We start from the raw sequence: 23,238 nt of genomic DNA, 5'->3' as shown, positions 1-23,238 counted from the left end.
GAAGTTACAGCAATCTGTGGGAACAAATCCGACGTTTCAATAACAAATGTCTTTATGACGTTGATGCAACCTGCTGTATTGTGCATAACACTTCCTTCCTTCGTGATATACAGTCCGAACTATTGGAGACTGTACCTCTAGATGTCCACGCGAGAATATGGGTGCAACATGACTGTGTAGCTGCCCACTTCGATGCGAATGTTCGCCATTATTTGGATACAACCTTCCCTAATCTTTGGATTGAAAGAGGTGGTACCATCCGGTGGCCAACGCGCTCCCAGGATCTCAATCCTCTCGACTTTTTCCTTGAGGACCCATCAAGTCCTTGCTATATGAATCGCTAGTAGAATCCTAGGAGGATTTGCTTGCAAGAGTCTTAGCTGTCTGCTTGATTGTGCAAGAGACGCCAGGAATATTTGAATGAGGCAAAATTTCCTTAAGCGTTGTGCTACGTTAGTCGAGATTGGTGGTCGTCACTTTGTGCGATTACTGTGAGTTTTTTGTACGTATGGTGAATCAGTAGTTTGTTTATACTAAACTTACATACTCGGATGTAGTGTTATGCACAATACAGAAGGTTATATCGACTTGATAAACACATTTGTTATTGAAACGTTGTACATGTTCGCACAAATTGCTGAAACTTCAGGATGGTGTAGCAGTTTTCCTGATCATTAGATTTAAAGGCACGAAATTTTTGTATATGGGAACCCGTTGATAAACGTATGAATATTTCACTTACTTGCAAAGATTTTGTAATTTTTGTTTCAAAGATTAGGTGAAACAATGATTTAAAAATACAAATTTCTTCTTAACCATTACACATGGAGATACAAAATTTGGAAAAATGAAATCTTAGCTTTACGTCCCACGGTATGCCGGTTAGGCTAAAGGAGACATGATGAGAAATGAATGAAAATGGTGGAATGAAGAGTGGAAGGAAACGGGGTAAGTGGGAGAAAACCCACGAGCACGGTGTTTGTCCACCTTAAAGTCCACACGGCGCAAGCTGGTATCGAACCAGGGACCCCAAGCACCGGAAGTGTACAAAATTTGGAATATAAGGTACAGTACTTGTCTCTATTTTTTAAATGATGGTTGCTAACGTGGTTGGAGGGATGTTAAACTCCTTAGCGATGACGATTTTCTTCTTCGCTGGGTTTTCTTCCACATGCTTCAAAACTTTACGCTTAAACTCCACTGTTAGCGCCGTTTTTGTCTTTTTTTCCGCCATCGCCGTACTAACACGTGCACAACTATAAAACAAGGAAAAAAACGCAACCGGAACGGTACTGGATACTGCATAGGCACGTGCCAAACAATGACTGAGGAAGGAAGAGGGATGCATTCCGCTGTGATTTCATGTCGAGACACGCGTCTGAGTCACTGTTTGTTTTGAAAACTACGTACTATCGACGTCGCGAGCGTGAGAAATTCGTCCTATAGAAGTCGCGTTCGTCTTGTAGAGGTGGTTGTGTTAAGAATATTCGTTGTATAGAGGTTAATCAGTCCTAGCCCAAATCACAAAAAAAATTCGTCTTATGGAGGTTTTTGTCCTAATTACTACGTTGTATAGAGGTGTTTTTAGCATTGAATGTTCATTCATTCATTCATTCGTGTTACGAAAGTTTCAAGGGGATTTGAAAAAATTCGTCTTATCGAGGTTTGTACTAATGAGGTTCGACTGTATTTTGATATGCAGAACGTATATAAAACTATATATATATAGACGCGGATCCAGGATATTATTAAGGGGAGCTAAACCTAACGAAAGCAGGATTGAAGCCCATTTTATCCAGTGTATATCTCAGTATGAAGGAGGGCTATAGCCCTCCCCTTGGATCCGCGCCTATCTATCTATATAGATAGATATAGATAAAGCAGTTCGGTCGAACATAATAGAAAGCGCTACTTCCGAGGAAATTGATTTATTAGGTGAAATGGATTGTGATCGAACCACAGTAGAATATTAGGTAGTTTAATTTCGGAAATGTCTCTATAAATGGCAAGGGAAGCATGTTTGGTATGTGTCATTGCATTAAATTACATTGTATGGAAATGGTCTGCCTTCTTTTTCAGTTTACTAGAAGGTTAATAAATACGACATGCCAATACGTTTGCCCAACCAGATCATTGAAAAATTTATTGCAGACAAAAAGTTAGCAGTATCAAGTAACCAAGTAGATTATTTTAAAGAGTAAAGTTGATTTTCTTTTTGCATTACAGGCGTATCCAGTAGTTCCATTTTCTGTTCATTAGTGTGTGCCAAATTCATTATGGCGCTTTCTCAATAGGCCTTCTATGTGCTACAATTTAAGAAATGAAAAAGTACTAGAGATGTCCAGCGTATATTTAGGATCAAGTATGAAAAAGAACCTTTTACCAGAAAGAAAATATTTAATTGGAATCGGAAAATTTGTTGGCACTTGTGCTTGGGCGTTTCTAAACGCAGAACTCCCCAACCGTTTGATTCGTTATGCAGGAAACTATGACAATGTGTGATGAAATGGTTCCCTAGGTTACCCGATATCATCCCCTGCGATTTTTTTTTTTTTAATGGTGATATATATGAAGCATCTTGATCTTGTGGAACTTAGGGGGAGGGTTGAGCAGGCAACAGTCACAGTTACAGAGGACATGTTGAGCCGTGTTTGGCAGGGGTTTAATTACCGTGTAGACACTTGTCGGGTCACCCACGGTTCCCATATAGTCATCTGTAACGAAATTGTCATGTGAAGAAGAAAAAAAAACTCCATGTATTCTATAAAATATTTTGTATTTTGATGGTGATAACTTCATAGATTTTGCAAATTTTTCAAAGTGGGTCCGGAGTTCATGTATCACATCACTCACCCACACACGAGTTTTGGAAGCTCTACATTACAGGAATGTAATGGAAGAAAGTGAGAATATTTATGTTTTTAACTAATTCTTTTCTCCGATGGTTCAAGAGATTGTTACATTACCCAGATATTCATATGTGTTAATTTATATTAATTTGATATGAGGTGCTCAGATATCTTAGTAGTTAAGATTCTAGACATATACTATTTATATAAGGATATATAACAAATAAAACAACAAGTTTTCGTGATCTTATCTATAGTTTAATATACAAATATATTTTACCACTTCCCTCTGTCTTCTAATTTTATTTATTCAATCTTTAAACATTAACACGTATATGTGTGGAACTAGAATTCTACGAGATCGAACAATGGTGAAAAATAGTAATAATAAATAATCATATTCCTTTTGCAAAATAATGGCATCACGTGTATTGAAAAAACACACACCTATTATTTTTTTTACCAGTCTTGTAATATTAAATTCTAACAATGAAGTGTATAGATATTACATATATATATACGCTGATTACACTGATCAGGATAATTTTTATAAGTTAGACTTTTGTTTTTTTTCGAAAAGACAAACATGCTTAAAGATTGAAATAATAAGCGCTTTAGCTTAAAACTCTATAATAATTGAACGATTTAAGTTTTAGGATGGAGCTTCATTCATCCACATGTTTCGCAAATATACAAAACAAGAAAGCAAGCATACACCGATTTAAGAAATATTTTTTTTTTCTTAATGTATCTGAAACACAGCTAACGAGTTGTAGCATATAGCTCCATAACTAAATACTTGTTGAATTTTAAATTTATTAAAAGCAACACGGAGTTATGAAATTACAACGATTATAGCCGCATCACATTTATTTATACATATGTAAATATGAATTAGCTTTTTTGAGATCTATGATATATCTACGTATATCTGAAAAAAAAAATACTCATGCACAGCCATGATTCATTTTACTATCAGAATGTAACGAAAACGACTGCTATTGGAATTCTTACGACGATGTGTGGTCCTTTCAAAATAAGCGTACTGTAAAGTATTCAACCGTTTAATATACAACCACCTCCACCATGCAATGAAAATACATAAAAGATACTTAGATGAATTTGTTGAAGGTACAAATACAAACGTAAAAGTGAGCACTTTTGAATTCAGAACAAAGGCAAATCAGTAAAAAATATAAATATACTGTCCATAGCAGTAATGCTTTTCGCGACATTTTATATTATGTAACGGAATAACGAATTCTCAGAATGATTTTGTAATACACTGTGCAACAAACCCAAGATAGTTTCACTGAACATTGGCCGAAAAAAATCGAAGTTCAATTTTTCAAGTACAGCAAACCAAAATAAAACTACGCGAAAAATAATAGTACAACCATATTTATCTCCGTTTGAAAAAGGATCTGCCCCCCCCCCTCCCCACGGTGTTCTTTGTGCATATTGATGCGGCCTGCTATGAATTATCTACATTTTCTGGCCATATTTTTACTTGTGACATCCTCTTCCATATACTTCACATAACTCCCGGTGAATCTCTCACGTCGAGTTTCTGAGCGTGGAGAAACGCGATTACCAGGCGTATCTCGCACTTGGCGGGAGACTGTATGCATGCAGCTATGTTTACCGTACCATAGTTCTCTCACCACTGACTTCACAGCTCATATGTGAATGAATCGCTGTGTAGAGAGCGCAGGTTCAGCTAGTTACACATTAAAAAACTAACAGGTGCTACAGTGAAACGTGAAACAATGAGAACAGCACAGAGCAAGATAAGGCTGTTGTTTCTAAACGATAAGAAGGTACTCTTATTTACTTGTCATATCACAATTGCAGAAGTGCTCTTTGTTTGTTTTGTTTTAATTTGTTTTAATTTTGATATGTATCTTCAACAAAACTTTCCAATATCTTATATCAATTTTCATTTTCATACACTGGGATACCTTGTAACAAATAATGTAGAGTACTTCATGACTTCCAACTGTGCTACAAGGATATAAAGCTGAGAATTCGTAATTCAGAATAAGAACAGGGACTCCACGGTAAATAACAAATATATTTTCTGCTTACAGAAATTACCGATCCATTATATAAAGTTTCTATTCAATATCAAAGTCAATATGTAACATCTGAAAAATCTTTGAAGATCTCTTCGTTTTATATATTTATACAAATTCAAAAATAGTGGTGCAAGGAACAGTTCAATTTTATCTAACTGTATCAGAATAATTTTACTATTGTAACTACATAAATTTCGTAATTTATTTTACATTCCAACCATACACGAGAGACAAAATCATAGCAGATCTAATTTCATGTACTTGATACCACTTTACAATTTACCCAAATAAACACACTCTTTCACTGATCTTGTAAAAAATTAATTACAAAGAAAAACTTAAAAGAAGAAAATAAGATATGACTTTCTTTTATACAAATACATTTGCAAGCGAAACTATAGATTTTCGAAAAATGGTAGGTGAGCAAGTTTATTGCACACGATTGTATCTTCTACAGGTGGTTTATACAAGAGATATCATAATAGTCTTGACTCTACACAGTTGGAAGTCGAAAGTAGAAATATGATTTCCTTTATTCGCATACTAAAAAATTTTTTTTGATTTACAAGTATAATGAACGTTTTACAGTAAGATGATACTTACAAAACTTCACACTCGAGGCTATCAGCTGATTTATTTGACACTAATATCAAAATAATTTTTAATCTGATATGTCAAGTTTTTCGTACAAACTATCACATTACTTAAAAAAATGAAATCATATATTTGTTCTTTCGCATTTAAAATAGGTTAAATTTCTACAGATTCTTACGTTCCAAACTAGGTAAATTATCAATCATACACAGACGGCTTTCTTACGTCTTCTCACTGTATCAGGACCGTAACAAAGAACGGGATTTGTCATGTCATATGCATATGCATATATTCAATTTTTATTGCTACAGACAAATGCTTTTATATCTTGGTACTTCATACAAAAACAACGATTTTTACTCTCCACTACTTCTATCCAAAGATACTCTCATTGTATTTGAAATATCTTTAAAAAGACCTAACCTGTACATAATATTTAAAATAAATAAGTACACCCTTGTTATTATAATACTTTCACATTCAAAAACAAAAACATGCTATATACTAATCATGAGATCAAACATATTTTTGTATACACTTTCCATCTGCATCAAAATATCTCAATAATGCACAACATCATATATGAACAAATCATATACATATAGTCCACAAATAAAGTAATAAAAAAACAATTCAATTTTTGGTTTAAGACTCGGATACACTTCGATGCTTTAAGAAATGTAAATCTTAGTACACGAAACTGTTGAAAGAAGGCAGCACAATAGAAAAGATACTTCTAACTGTTCGGAAGACAGTTTTCTTACGTATATGCAATCAATTAAATGAACAGATACCGGTATAAAAAGCATATATAGAACTTCAAGTTGTCTGTAACATTATCCATTCACATGTATAACAGATTTTTCCATTTAAACGGAAAAACGGATATATCAATACTATGTTAGTCACTCCGTAATTTCTTTTCTTGAAGTAACTGTTTTGGTAACTAGAAATTAAGTAACTTTCAGAAATTGCTTGTCATAAACAATTTTCTCTATAGCTACTTACGACTTTTTTAAGTATTATGAAACATCTCCATTTTTGTTTGTTTTATAATATCTTAAAGTACTTGTTTTTAAAAAGAAGCACCCATATCTAGTAGCAGATTTAAATTTATCCGGATAGTTTTTACAACCTTAGCTTGAAAGATATAGGGTCAACGGCCTATAGGGCCTAGGATTCGAATATTAAAAGATACAAATTTGAACATGTATCTGCGAAGCTTTCGATGTGTTGACAAAAGTTTCTGAGAATTACACTTTTCGAGTCTAATGTTGTATATTACTCGTAAACTATGTTTGGTAGCAAAAATATAGACATGAATACCAAAAGAGATTGATTTAAAGAAAATGTATATCAAGTTTAAGATGATTTCGTAATAGCAGAAATTAGATCCAAGTTTAAAAAAAGAAAAAAAAAAGTATTTGGTCACTGTTAAATTTCAACTTTGTTCGCACGTTTTTCCATAAGACGAATGAGGTGCCATTGAACTCGGAAGATACTAAGGAATGAATAGGTATCTGATAAAAAAAATATACAAATCTTTTAAAGTGTATACCCAAAACAGACGTATTTTCGATAGCAGTTACTTGAATGATTCCAAATCCTGCTTAATAAAGATCTCTTTACATATTTTCAACACAAACATCAACTAGACGTAATTTCTAAGAAAAATAATGTAGTTATTATTAAGAAATGTCATCACATTTGCTGTGAGTCTAACTAATTTGATTTGTTTTCCATGTGAACAGAATTCCAAGCTACTGAATATTAACTGTAAAAATTTAAACAAAAATTCACGATACACATACTCGTATATGTAATTTCTGTAACAACAAAAGTAATTTCCTTGCATGCTGCCTTCTGTAAAAGATGTACGACTGAGAAAAAAAAAGTATCAGTCATACTAAATTAATTACTTCCATTCAAAAAATATTTCATATGAGAAGCTACCACACTAGTTAACATCACCAAAAATATGTACTGTTACATATTATACTATTTTTACTCAATGGGTAACAGGACATTAAGCAATGAATAAACCTACATCATTACTTTTATCTTGTGTTAAACGACAAATAATACAAACAATACTGTAACAGAAAATTACGTAAGCACTATAATTTACGTAATATGGAAGAGCAGTAAATTAAACCGTTCGGAAGATTAAACTGTTATTCTATACCGACTGCAAAAATTTTTCAGTCCTAGCACATCCTAGTTTGATCAAGAATAGTACGAACATAAAATACACGTGAGTCTTTCAATACTACAGTCAATACATGGCTCTTTTATGATGTTGATAGTCCAAAACACACGTAAAGAGCTCGAAAACAAAGAAGAATTGCTATTTGAATTTCAAATTCGGTTTCCATTACTCTATTACAAATAGAATCTAGCCAGATCTTAAATACTACAAATAATAATCTATATTTATGGAACGAACTTACAATTTATAACGTTTTATATGTATCGTGTTCATGTATACGATTCAATTTTTGAACATGACCACCAATAAATTCTTTACAAATATCTTCTCATACTTCGAAAGTTGTACTTACCCATATAAGAAAGTAACGAATATTTGAAAAGTAAAAAGATCAAGTTATGATTAACTGTGAACTTTATTAGTAAATTTCTAACACAGCTACGAAAAAAAAAAAAAAAAAAAATGTAGATTAGTGAAACAATATTTCGAAACGTTTGTGTGAAAGGTCAATAATTATTATTTTCAACCTTACGTTTTTTTTTTCTTTTCTTTCTTCTTTTTAAATTATATCTATACTTACTCTGATCTGGCCCCCATCTTCTTAAGCGCCTAATTATTTAGTACCTAGAAAGTACTGATTAGTGAAATAGTTTGTACTATTGATATGTTTATCATGATCAAAGAATACATCTTTAATTACATTAGGACATCATAGACGACGAACTGAATATGAACGAAGACTCTCAATCTCAGCCCTATTACTGAGTAGCTTTTGTACTTGTTGGAAAATTACGAAGAGAAAAAAAAAGTATTATATTATCTTTCGACAAATGTAACAGCTTGAAACAAAAAAGTAATAATAAAATAAAAATAAATAGATAAATAAAATGTGAAGAAAGCTGATGGACACCTTTACAATAACTTTTGATCTGAAATTTGCAACGGAGATCAATATAATTCAATTATTACCATAACAATAAGAAATAAGGGAATAATAAGTTCCTTTTTTCCCACAAATCCTGATCTCAAACATTTAATGTTACATATTTTACGCTTTGCCTTAAAAAATAATAAAATCAAAAGTGGCTAGTTTTGATATTTAAAAAAAAATACAGTTTTACAAACGTTAAATATAGAAATAATTTTGTTATTTTTATCATAGACTTCATTTAAAAAATATCAGAACGTAATAAATTGCTACAGCTCTATATCACTTATGTACGGACAGCGCCCGGAGAAACCCTGAATGTAACATTACACTTGAAGTAACGTTGTTGGACTATACAAAATTACACTACTGTTTAATATACTTATAGACGTATGTCGAAAAACAGCATTAAAATGTTATATATATATATATATATATATATATATATATATACTATTACAAGTGGTTTAAAACCAACTGATAAAAATGGACAGGAACTAAAAAAAGTAAAACAATAAAGAAAACAGAATTGATAATATATTTCTTTTGTATTACTCTGAAAATAAATTCAGTAAATTACTTAACACAACACCGTCCTGTCACCTGAAAATATCTAGCGTGTGAAAATATCAAGCGTATGACAGCTGCCTTAGAAGAAATATTCAGTGATTCTCCAATTTACCGGTCCTTACTTGTATCCTGACATTAACAGTCTTAAAAATGCAATTCATTAAGAAACTGCGAATGTTACGCAGGACTAGTGTCATGTCATGACATGTGCATCTGGGAGATAGCAGCAATATGTTGACTGTCATGATCATCATCTACAAGATGTATTCAAGACATGAGGTTTGTTTTGTGAATCCAATGCACTAACAAACTAAATAATATTCAGTTGTATTTAGTACTGTGTATAATAAAATGTGTTATCCTACTTTCAAAATGAGAGACGCGGTAGGGCAGTTGGTAAGGCGTTTACCTGCTAACTGGAATGACTGGGTTTGATCCCCGGTAGAAGCGGATTTTTTTTTTTCTCATCCTAAGCTTGTTTTGAAAGTGGGCAAAATCTCCTCTTTACTTACTTCCAAAATGAGTAATGTTAAATGCTGCACGTTGTTTATTATCTTTCAAACTAAAACAATTCGCCAACTAAGAGCAGAGAACAGTGAAAAAAAGAGAAAGAAATATGATCGTCTGTCACTGTAAGCCAGAAGAAAATGCCTCCGGGCCTACAGTGGGTTGTGGTAGGTGTTCAAAATCAAACTGAACCAAGTGTTGTTAAAAATAGGCCTGGTTTTGCATTAATACAAGAGAAAAGCAGCTCAACAGCGTGACAAACTTCTTGGCATTTGAAGGCAGCGCTCTAAGTTACTTTTAAATGCTGCTAGCAAATGAGTGGGCTGCAGTATTGCCACGTTTATTTTGTACACATTCACTTCAGTTTACGCATCGGAGCGACTTACCATTCACTGCGTGTTTCAGTTTTTGGTATTATTTGAAAAAGTAAATGAAAGACTGTCAATGATTTTGGCAATGTCAGAATGTCATTCGAAAGACCGGGTTCAAAACCCCGGAAAAGCTACCGTGGCTGAGGTACTTCAATGATTGTTCCTTATTAAATTAAATTAGACAATGCCGGACACAATTGCTGGATCATTTCTCATCTTTGTTTAAGCCAGTTTACGAACTTTATATCCTAATAGGAATGTTATTCTTTATAGTCAGTACTTTTTGTGTGTAGTACTTATATTCGTTTCAGGTGGAGAAAGAAAATTAGTGTGCAACGTGATTTTTTCTTTTCAACACGCCTGGCATTTCTAACCTTGTTTCTTTCTTTCGTTTATCCTATAAATCGCAGTCTGAGGTTGTTCGGTTATTGCTCTTGGAGATCAGATTCGTCTAGCCAAAACAAATGCTCATATTGCTCTAAATTGTTTTTCCCTACTTTCCTCCTTCCTGCAAGTTCTTATGAGGCTCCTTTCTGTCCATTTGTGGTGTCCGTGTCGAAATGCATCCAAATAGTTCACTTTGTGATAGTGAATGTGGAGCCTTCCATTTGGTTCAACTTCTCGTTTCGGTCGAACGTGTGTGTATGTGTGTGTGTTTATGTTTTTGTATTGTGAGTATTTCGTGTGTGATAAAAGTTGTTAATATTTTTGTGTTGAATATTTTATTATTTCAACATAACAATGGGTCACTTAGCAAATCAAGTATCAGCACAGACACTGATGCCAGTAAGAAAAAGAGACGGGTGCTACATAGCCAGGCAAGAAACAGGTTTTCTCGGTTTATACATATACTTTAAAAGGCTGTTGAATGATGCCGTACGTGTTAGGGAGCTCCTTAGCCATAAAATATTGAATCACGTGCTTCTTCGGTCGAAAGATACGATAGTTAATTTTTTACTGTTTCATTCTTATTTGCAATAATTAAAAAATAATAATCAATGCTGTGAAATATATCTCGACTATCACAGATCGGCACCGTAGGCCTACAGTTCGAATCCCGCCTCGGATATGGATGTAATGTGTTCGTCTGATTAATTTAGTTCAATGAATGGATGGAAATAGGTTTTACTGAGCAGTGATAATTTCAGGTGGTAGCCTGTAGAGGAAAGTAGTCCCGAAGGATTGGCGTAACTAACGGGTCCGCGATGCGGGGAAGCCCATGCCAAAAGGGGACTCATTTAAGTTTCGAAGCTTAACTTTATAATGTTATGATGTTAAAATACAATTTTCAGGTTTTATATTATTTCAAATTCTTTGCTCATTATTGTTCTTTAGTCTTTTAATATTTTCAGGTTAGTGCTTAAAAAGCTGTCTAATTTACCGCGAAGACTATGTATTGAAACTGGAATAATAAACAGAAAGGATTTGTCAATATCCAATAATTTTCAGCTGGGGGTACACCAAATTTTACTTTCTTACTTTGGTAAGAAAGAGAAAAAATAAACTAGGTCTTTACCTACCTTGACACAGGAGGTCTTTTTCAGCACCACTGTTCGTTAGTGTGAATATACTCGTTTTTCAATTTTATTGTTGTACGTAACAATTCGGAAAAATGCTTTAAATAATTCGCTCGTCAAGCGCAACTTAATTCGAGAAGAGGAAAAAAACAACTCAGAAATTGTAAAAAATTTGTGCCCTACATTCAAGGAATAATAATAATAAATGGGCAAATTTGTATAATTTGAGCAAGTAGTGACTGTCTAGATGAAACTTGCAAAATTCAAATTAAATTTTAAATGTCTTCATGAACATGGAAAGAAGGAGATGCCTTTCGACATTTTCGGGGGGAGGGGGCACAGAGATGAGTCACCCAAATATTTGAAAAAAAAAAAAAAAAGAGCATAATTTCTTAGCAAGCATTTGTCTCCCTTGTTAAAGCAGAGGATGCGACGTCTATCCCCTGCCACCTGATCGCGCTGTAGTTCGTCTGCTGATCCAAGCTATAGCCCACACCCCTTTACCGCTTGGCAACGTCGCGTCAGAGCTTGCGTTTTATTCGTTTAGCTGGAATGACAAGATGTTTATCACATGGTTTAGTTTCAAGAGCCTAATTCTTGTAAGAAGAAATTAAATGAAATGAAATTTCTAGTTTTATGTCCCACAATTATGCCCTGTAGGCTACACGAAAGGGATGGTTAAAGAAAGTGAATGATTATAAAATAACTAGTGGAACGATAATGTGGGAGGAAACGGGAGAACCCAGAGAAAACCCATGAATAGAAAGTTGTCCACCACAAATTCTCATAGTCTGGAACCGAAATAGGGACCCTCGCACCATACGTGAGCGTTCTAGCACTGAGCCACCGTGTCCCCCATCCACCTCTTGTAAGTAGAGTATGCAGATTGACTAATCTCTGGAAGATAATTTTGAAATATATTTTAAAATTCTCGCCTCGCATCTTATAGTCCCAGAACAGTGTTATTCCAGTAGTATTCACATGCACTTATAAGTGTGGGCTATGCAATCTTTCACACACAAGGTTACGAACTAAAATATGGATACGAAAACACATACCCTTTCCTTCTCTCTTAAAAACTCACATTTAAAAAAAATCCTTATCCTTACTAACCGTACATCAATGAATCTTGGCTTTAGAAACATAGTCTACATCATGTAATATTTGGTGCAAATACCTGATCCTGGAGATACGACAGGGACATCCAGATTGCGAAACAATATCTTCTGGGAAATTTCTCGAATTTTGGTATCATTCGAGTCTGATTCATTCTAAAGACAATGGTGTATTGATCATGATCTTACACTAAATACGGTACGAAACAAGAGTCTTTGTGTTTTTATTTTTCATCAATTTTTATTACATTTCTGATTTTTTATTTTTTTTAAAAAAAATTCATACCTATTACCCATATTTCAATCATTCGAAAAAACTTACAAGGGCATATGTTATTTTTTTAGGAACATTTCGTGGAGGTATCTGCGACTTGAACTCCCAAAGAGCGCCCAAATGGATGACGAGATTTTAATATTCTTGAGAACTCCCAGAAAATGCCTAAATTTCTCCCGAATTTTGCATTCGGAAAACAAGTGTGTGATATTATTTACAAATATAATTAATTCCAATAAACAAACTACTAATCTAAAGGTAATTTAGGGTATGAGCAGTAGTTTCCTGTTAAAATTTTCTTAAATAACCAGAGATTTTTAAAGGATTAAATCACATATTTGATTGTTATTAATCGCAAAAAGAGGTCTATAATGAATCTATTAAGTAGTAAATCCTCCTAAAAAAGGATAATGTTGTTAACCCGTACAATGGTTAAGGTAAATTGTATTCAATGGAGACCATTCTAACATTTCATAAGAGCGATCACACAATCGCAAATAATAGGAATTGTAACGTTTGTGTGTAATGTTTGAAAGAGATTCTTATTTTCTAAAGGATCACTCGGATTCGAACATCATCGTAAATGTTACGTAACTTTATAACGAAAACTTCTTTCATTTATTAATGAATTCAATCACAGCCGAGAGAAGTATCGAGTAGAGACGAGGCGAAATCGCAGTTCGATCAAAGTAACAGGCTGGATAAATTACTATCGATCATAATCTACGTAATTTCTGTTAAGAAAATTATGAATATGTATCAACTAATTTAAAATCCAGTAGAAACCACGGAATTTTTATGATTTTCATGAATTGAAGTAAACTAAAACTAGTAAAAGCTACAAGCTATATGCTTGACAGAAACCAAGAACATATATTACATATTTTTGTCATAAAAATTCAAAATTTAAAGCATGTCGAATTAAGTACAAGTACGAATTAATAATATTCTTCATACATCACGCAATTTGCTTTTAATTCACCTTTGCTCTCCAAATAATATGCAGATACTGTTAGATTTGAAATATATTTTTAACTTGTGTAATAACTTTTAATTTGAAACGAAAGTGATTTTCTGAGATTACAATCAATAAGACTACCGTCATATCATGTTATAACTATTACCTTTTGTATCTTCAGCATTTGATAATGAACCAGTATAATTAGTTCAAATCAGAGAATGTTCCTAACCTCAAAGTTGATTTCAAATTTAATCATCCAAGTTATCTCCACCTTCCCGATATTCCCGATCGCTTGAGAGACCCCGTTTAATATAAATAACGAAAGTCGCGACTTACTACCATAGGAAGTTCTGTATATATGGAGTTTTCAACAAGTGCTTCTTCTTCCTAGAGACGGCATTGGGTTGTATGTATTGAGTTACTTAACTTTTTATAGAATGTAGTCTTTCAATTGACTACTGTAGCTTACAATATATATATATACACATTAAATGGTATCTCAATTTTTTCTGCTTTGCAGGAAATAACACATAAACCTATTGAAGAAACAAGAGGCCACAACAGTAACAGAAAGCACCCTTTAAAAAAAAAAAATCTAAGATGACTGAAACCTGAACGAAACTATATTCATATTAACAGAGCAATAAATCTAAAAGTAATAATACACAAATCCATAAAATTTGTATCAGAAATCTGAATACTCATATGAGATCCACAGATAAGGCAAGAAACGTTATCTATCTCTCTCTCTCTATTATATATATATATATATATATATATATATGAGAAAATTCACTTTCGATATTCATAAGCAAAGTTAAAAATAACTACATCAGCTAATATTCGATTCAAAATATTTACACTTTCAAGTCGTTATGATGTGAAATAAATAAATGGATACATAAGTTTAAAAAAAAAAAGCTTTATCTTCTTATTCTACGGAAAATCACATTTCACTGACAAAATGCAATTCGAAAACCTTTATTTTACGGTTCTTGACTTTTACTTCTAGTTCGCTTTCGACTCATTTAGGCCTACTGTGAAGTTCGTACGTACACTGTCTACAGGAAAAGAACCAACCTTCTAATTTACATCAAGTCTTAAAACACTCCAACGTAAAAGATGTAACCAAACTTCTTAAAAATGTATTCGTTTAATAACAATATAATTCGTTTTAACTAATAAAACTTACTACAAAAGTGAAAAATTAAAAATTCTTTTCGAACTATAATGTAGTAAAGATTATAAAACTGTGTGGTAACAATAAAAGATTCGATATATCTCTAGTAATAATACATATATAAGTACAAAAGAAGAGAGCATTGAATTACTTGTACAATTTAATCGCTTAAGCCATCGTTTTCACTATTACAAATACCAAAAATATAACAGCTCTTATAGAGTGCAGTCTTTCAATTGAGTATTGTAATTTACAATATATATATATATATTATACTTTATATATATAACAAAGCTATTTTCTTCTTTCACGTATCAAGTGAATAACTTAACTACGATTTACATTAAAATTTGGAAAGTCATTGGTACATCATATAAAGCTCAAATTTATTGTATCACAGCTTCTTTTTTTAAAACTTTTTATAACGAAACAAAAAACCAACAGGTGGAAAACAGCAAGGTATTACGAATTATACGTGCTACAATGATGTTCAGGACACGTGTCATTATCAAACAGAAGAAAGTTTTTCTAGTTCTGTGACTAAAACTTGATATGCCTTTTCAATGTGTTTTGATCCGCCATACTTCTGGATATTAGCCTTCACTTCCTATAAAAGGAAATTTAGTTTAAAATATTATTTTCATATAATACACGACAAACATCAAAGTTAACATTATAATAAACTAACTTATTTTGTTAAAAAACTGAAAACTGTCAAATAAATGTGAAAAGACCTGATCCTGATCCCGGAGCTTAAGAAATAACCCAACCACATTGCACAACGCCCCAATTTACGGAGAATCAGATATTTTGTAAGTATCTGAAACTCTGAAAAACGCTACTGAGTGTGTGATGCCATGTGCTACTGGCGTAGCCAAGCGTATCTTTTTACATTTATTTATGTATTCTATTCAGCGGTAGTATACCATTTTACACTGATTGCGTATCGTACCTCTAATGACACCATTACTGTGCCTCGTTGAACTTTAAGGAGTCCCTCAAGGCTATATGGTTACCGTACGCGCCTTCTGGGCGGAAAACCAGGGCTCTACTCCTGGTAGAAGCTTATGTGGTTCGGATCTCCAATTAAGTTGTAGATCCACGTCTCATGGACTCGGTGCTGGAAAGGGGCGATAAACTGGAAAAATAATTAACCAATCGTTTATCTTCACAAGAAGGCAACAAGTCACTTCTTCATAATAATCCGATTTGAATTGAGGAGTTTGATGCAATAAGGGCGTAAGTCTGAAACATGCAATTGGAGAAAAACGATGTTGAAAATTTAAGTAGTTTTTTTTTCTTTCTTTCTTACATAAAACAATGTAACATGCATCATTTTATTCCGATATTGAATTGAAATGTTACCAGGAGGCTAAACAAGCATGGCAAAAAGCCTCAAATGCGTTTGATGTAAAAAGACCGTAAACGCCTTTATTACATCGAACTCCTCAATTGCTGTTGTTGAGGAAACATCATTTGGGAAGGCCCTTTGCAAACACCATATCAACTCTGCCGATTAGGATCCTGAAATTGTTGCATTCTGCTATTGTGAGAAACTAAATAATTTAAAATTTATTAATACACCTGTCTTTTTGCACCGTGACAATGTCGTACATGATATTAGACTGGTACCGGACCTCCTTGCATTATCTTACGAATGGCAGTTTTTGAATCTGTCCATAATAGAACTATTTAAAATGACACACCAATCACCAGAAATCCACAATTTCTGTGTATGTTTACTGGTTGTTCTCATGTATTATTATTGAGGTAATGCACAAAGTTTCTGAGAATTTTAAGCCCAAACAAACAGTACTGCGAACTCCGGCTTTAGTTGCCTTTTGGTATGTAGTTTAACTGATCGAGTGCCAAGTAGCTTTAATGTCAGAAAAGGCGTTTCTTAGGTTTTGCTGCGCTGTTATGTTATTTGAGAATTTTGAAAAGACTGAAGGAAGGATGTGCCTTAAATTTTGCTTCAAACTGAAGACATCTGCAGCTGAAACCCACCGAATGACGGTGGAAGCTTTTCGTTAGTAAGAAGCCAAGCAAGAACATTTGGGTGATTTAAGTGTTTCAAAGGTGGCCGCGAGTCTGTGGAAAATGACAAATATTCGTATCGGCCCCCACATCATACACAACTTCGGAATCGATCGCAGAAGTGGGTGAAGTGATCCTTGAGGACAGAAGGGCACAAAATCTAAGATGTCTACAATAGAGTTGGACCGTCAAATCGGGACATGTCAACACATTCTAGCGAATCAACTGAACATGAGACAAATTGCAGCAAAATTTATTCCACGTTGTAAGAGACTTCCTGTTGAAAACCGAGATCACCGCTCCCTACTCATCATACTCCCTTTTGCAATTTCTATCTCTTCTCTAAAATGAAACTCAAGATTAAAATGCGGCGTTTAACTCAATCCGAGAGACGCGCGCGGAATAGCAAGAGTTATTGTTTGAATACACTTCCGATAATATGAAAATCGTTGAAACCATTGCATACATGCCTCAGGTGGTTACTTTGAAGGTGACGGTGGAAATCAGGATTGAAGGTAAGTTTTCTTATTTTTACAAGGGAAATTCTCAGAAATTTTGTTTAGAACTTCTTAAAGTCCACTGTGTAGAAATTTTTGAAAACTTTGGAGTCCGTCACCAAATCCCTCTCGTCCACGTTTGCGTGTATCCTACCAGTTAACAAAATGGATATGGACTGCATCTTTATTCTCAAACTTATTGAGAAGTAACCTATAATGGTTTAAAAAAGAAACAAACAAAGAACTGCAATATACACATTGGGAGCTGTGGTACATTCCATGGGGTTTGAGTGGTTGAACATCGACTTCAAGAGTGACAGAATTCAGACAGCGAACTGAATAGCGAAGTGTTCAACGAATTAGCACGGTAACCCGGAAACTCGGTTTAAATTCACGACCCGGCGTTGTTCGTCAAAAACAGTCAACTGAAACTGCATATCATTTTCCTTCAATTAATTTGACCTACAGACTCCAAAACATAGTAAATAAACTTAGTTTCACATTTTCAATTAAATTACGAATCAAAAGTTCAGAGAAGTGACTTATAGGTTGTATATTAAGCTAGTTATAAATGCGATATCTGCTAATGAACGCTATAAGATAAATATCACTACGTAAATGATAAACTCAGTTCTGTATCCTTCTGGGCATGATGGTTCTCTCTGGAGCTTATTCAGCATTAATTCTTCTAGAAGTATTTGATTTCTTATATAATCATCTTAGAGAGTTGTTTCTTAGGTAGTTTAAAGGAAACATGACCACTGAGCCATCGCGGCCCCTCTCTATTAGCGAGTTCCCATGAATTTGACTACGCAATTGAAATAAGAACCTTTTAAGTTCTCCCCATGAACTTGTCCAAAACACGAAAAATCACTTACTTTTTGTTATGGATTTAATTTTCAGTATATGTAACTATTAAAAACACTATTATGTATTTTCACTATTTGAACACATGTAATTATGTATTTTCAACATAACCTTGTACCGTTGATTACACAATATGTATGTTTTGTCCAGCTACCTGTATTTTCCTTATTTAATATGTCAGATATTTATTTACTTTGCACAAGCGTACCTCCTGCGTACATCACTGAAAGTTTCCATGATGACGTCTTACAAAAAATAAAAATAATTAATAACATCAGTTGAAATTTCCCCACAACATTTCCAAAATGAAAATGTGCAGGGTGTAACAAATGAATGTCACGTTCATTGCTTTTCGCATGATCCTGTTTCCTTTCAATTCTCTAGGGCAGGGTTTCTCAACCTTGGGGTCGCGAAGAGGAAAAGATAAATATGATGAGAATCTAATACCGAACAATATTTTAAAATATTTTGAATTTTGATCTGATAGGCATATTTTTATTATACATACTGTTAGGAACAACAAAAAACAGGTCTACTAAACATTCAACAGGTAAACATTTTCATCATTTTTTAAAAATCATATGACCCAAATTAAGGGAGCTACGAAATTTTTAAATTTTCAAACGCCCTCTATTTTGAAATAGCATGACAGATCGGATTCGATATTTGTAATATGAATGAACTGACCGAATTTGGTTTTAACCCATTCGCTTTTAATAATGTTATTATGTCCACTATACACAAGAAATGGATTGTACTATTATAGAAATAGATGGATATTGTGAGATCTCCGCAATAGATATATTAAAAATTCCGCACAAGCCTATTACAAGCCAGAAATTATAAGGGGGTCGCCGACAAGAGGAAGTGATAAAATGGGGATGGTGATAGGAATTAGGTTGAGAACCACTTCTCTAGGGGAACAAGTCTCAAAGATTATTATATAAGAAAATAGGTACTGCAAGGAGAATTGGTGTTGAAGATTCCAGTGAGAACCGACAACATACACAAGGTATTTTTCACAGGAAACAGTGATTAATTTACCATTCATTTTGTGAATGCGATAATTTATATATTTCAACGAGAAAAAAATACCAGAATTAAGGAACATGTTAAGGATGCAAAGGAAGTAGATGTAAAAATAACTAGATTATCAAAACATCTAAATAGTCACAACACAGAATTTAAGATATACAGGTTATACACAAAACTGAAAAGCTTATTCTGTTAGAACAAAGAAGTCCAAGGTACAATTTAGACAAAGGCATCAAACTTATATATTGGGTCGATGCGTAAGTTCGTGCGGTTTTCTTTTGGGTTGGCAATAATGCAATGTGAAGCGATTGTTTATCATTATTCCGTGTGTTTTACCGTAGATTGGAGTTTGTGTGTTGTGAAACACAGATTTTCTTGATTGTAAACGTGTTATTGTATATATTTCAGACAAACTAATATGGAGTGTTCCGTTACATTTTACTCTTCGAGTTTAACCGAGGATCCAGTGCAGCAGAAGCTGCGAGAACAATTTGTGCAGTGTATGGGAGTGAAGCAATTGCTGAAAGAGCAGCACAGGAAAGCTCCTTTTGACCAATGGCTAACAGATTTCTTCCAGTCAAAACCAAAACAGTTCTACAGGCGAGGCATTGAACTGCTACCTGATTGTTGGCAGAAGGTCATAGATAGTGGAGGTAAATACATCAATGAGTAATTGTGAGTTAATGTGAGTGACAATACAATGTATGCAATGTATTGTTACACTTGTAGAATATGTTAATGTTATGTCTATGTTGTATTTGTATTTGAAGTAACAGAACAGGCGAATAAAAATAAAATATAGAATATAAGAACTGCACGAACTTATGCACCGACCCAATTGACGCATAAGAGAATGATTCAAATTAACAAAAAATTAGTTACTTACCAACATATTCTCCCGTGGGAAAACTAAATATTTTCCAAACGTATCGGAACAACAAGCTAGTTTCGATGAATATTTATGAATATTCTTTAATCTCTCGTTTTTTGTTTTTCCTCTACCTATTACATTAACCAAGCACGATAAATACCTGATTTATTTAGTGCATTAACAAAATAATTTTTAAAGTACGTGAGATGCTTTCCTGAACTTTTTGGGGGGATATTGGAAACAGATACGTTATGCTTTGCAAGAATACGTTGATTTTTTTTTTGTCAATAATTGCGGAAAGTGAGCTTCTTTGGGAATGGCCTTTTCTTTCCTTTTTTCAACTTGCACCGATCAACGTGTTTAATTAAACCGTTTTTGTAAGGTACGCATCTTTCACTCGTTCTTTTGTCCTATTTGATTAAAAAAAAAAAAAAAAAAAAAAAAAACTTGTATTTCATCATTGAGAGCACTTGGACAATCACAAATTCGTAATGCCCTGCGCAAGAAATTCTTCCAAATATTGGCCTTGTATAGCAGAGGATGGACTGACTGTTGATATTTGTAAGTAGTGCCTGCAGTTTGTTATAAATTTATTGTGCGATCAGGTAATCAGTAAATCTAAAAAATGAAGACAGTTATCGGATTCACGTTCGAGAGTTAACTTCAACCTAGGATGATTACTGAACTGTTCAAATACTTGTAGGAAAGAGTATTTTCATCACGTACAAGTAGTAAAACGTCATCGGCATAACGATATCTAATATACTTACATGTATCCTATTGTAAAATAGACGTTTCTATCTCATTTAAAACAATATTTGATAGTATCGGACAGTGTGTTCCCCATGGCTAGACCGTCATTCTGGGAAAAGTAATCATTTTCAAATTGAAATACAAAACAGACCTCAGGCAGCTGTAATAGAAAATGAGCTTCATAGGCAGATGTACCTACGATTTTGTAATAACCAAGATCGTGTGCTATTGATATGGACGGGTACATATCAACAACGTTAAGGATGCAAGCAAAACAGCATTAGCATTTACAAGTGATGATAATGGTTGTTTAATGTCAAGGCTATTATTTTTAACAGCATGTTTGAAACCCCACAGTTTTTTGTATAGCCATTTGGCTAATAAGTAAGCTGGATGGTAGAAACCTGATATGATCGGACAAAGGGGGAACGTCGGGCTTGTGCACTTTTGAAAGGCCATAAATTAGCGGGAGACAAGGTGCATGTATTTTTGTCTTATCTTTTTTAGAGTCACAGTGGAGAAGAATCGGTTATCGATTGTATCGTTTTTATAACTGTGGTAATAATTTGGGCGGATATGAAACAAAATTGCATTTCTCGGCTATTTTTAAAATGCCGGAAGCGTATCTCTTGTTTCGATATAATTATATATTGATTTTCTTTGTCAGCCTTTAAACACCAAATTTCATGTCTCTTAAGAAATTTTCTAAATTGTGTAATGAGCCATTGTACATAACCTGATTTTGAATACGGATCTATATTTCTTTTTTAATATAAGAATGTGTTGACGTTTGTTAAACATTAATTTCTAATAGACAGCGCGGAATCAATATTGGGTGCAAGGTGAAAAGCTTTTTCAACAGAACTTCACCACTTCACCTAAAACAATATACACATAATATAAAACAGGTTAATGTAAAAGGTTCAGGAAAAACAAAAGATTAAAAGAATATTCATAAACATAAACCGGCTTTAAATCTGGATTCTGGCAACAATGATAAAATCTGGTTACCTATCTTTGATGTGTATTTTGGTTCTGGCAACAGTGACGTAGCATAGACACCACGCTTCTTTCAAATTCAACTCTTTCTTTCTTTGTTCCGCTGTGCTCTGTTCGATCTTTTTAGTATCCATTTTTTACGTTACGTTCTCTTGGTGGTATGTATTCCTGTTGCTATACCATATTTTTCTTATCCGTTGTTATCCTTGTTTGTTTGCCACTGAACACGAACTAGCTTGTTGCTCCGATACCTTTGAAGAACATTTAGTTTTCCCACGGGAGAATATATTGATAAGTAACCAATTTTTGTTAATTAGACAAAGACAATTTAGTTAAACAGTGAGACAGTATAATTCACAATTTCATAAGAACAAAAACAAAAATTTAACATTATAATCTAAAATAATCAGTAACAAATTTTCAGCAGCTGGTGATTATCTCAAATACTGCACACCAAAATTTCAAAACTAGTGTTCTTCCACAAATTTAGCATATGATTTGATAACTGGCATCCAATGCGCAAAACATAAATCTGTGGTGGTTAGAGAAGCAAAATGTATCTTGTATTTATATGTAATATTTTTCTTCTCAATTTTACAATATCTAACATTTAACATTTTGTAGAACAATTCTATATTTTTTGCATAATAGGAACAAAAATTTGCATACAAATGAAAAAAAAAAAAAAAAGCAACATGTAAATAAGAGGGATGTGAATCATCATTTAATATGCACTGTTATATTTAGTGGAACAACTGTTCGCATTTAGCAGAACAGTAAAAAATAAAATCAAATAATTACATTACAACTGAAGTGCGGAGATCAACATGTGATGATAAGGATATGAATGCTATAAGCATGAACATTTACACGAAAATGTTTAAAAGAAATATTACCTGAAGTATTTGGTCCTTCTTGATTTGGAAATGTTTTTTTATGACATCTTCAAATCCAGGACACGGTCTTCTCAGTTGTTCAATCATGGCATATTTAATTGTTTGCACAATTATATCTTCATTATAAGAA

At 33.4% G+C, this 23,238-nt stretch overlaps 1 protein-coding gene across 3 annotated transcripts in view; it reads right to left on the bottom strand.

Annotated features, from left to right (window-relative positions):
* Positions 1 to 3,299: 3,299 nt before the first annotated feature.
* The window catches only part of LOC145673093 (uncharacterized), a 126,641-nt gene continuing 106,702 nt past the window's right edge, over positions 3,300 to 23,238 (bottom strand). For all 3 annotated transcript variants that reach the window (XM_081742450.1, XM_081742451.1, XM_081742452.1), the window contains exons 20-21: positions 23,109 to 23,238; positions 3,300 to 15,760 (exon numbers count right to left, since the gene is read on the bottom strand). The exon at positions 23,109 to 23,238 is cut by the window's right edge and continues 104 nt beyond it. In XM_081742450.1, coding sequence (XP_081598576.1) covers positions 15,662 to 15,760; positions 23,109 to 23,238 — 229 coding nt within the window. In that variant the 3' untranslated portion in view covers positions 3,300 to 15,661. The remainder of the gene's footprint in view (positions 15,761 to 23,108) is intronic.

Source organism: Thermobia domestica, chromosome 16 (genome assembly GCF_964235325.1).
Source record: "Thermobia domestica chromosome 16, izTheDome1.hap1.1, whole genome shotgun sequence".
NCBI classification, from domain to species: Eukaryota; Metazoa; Arthropoda; class Insecta; order Zygentoma; family Lepismatidae; genus Thermobia; species Thermobia domestica.
Note: the sequence above shows the minus strand (reverse complement) of the source record. Positions and strands in the feature narration are given on the sequence as shown.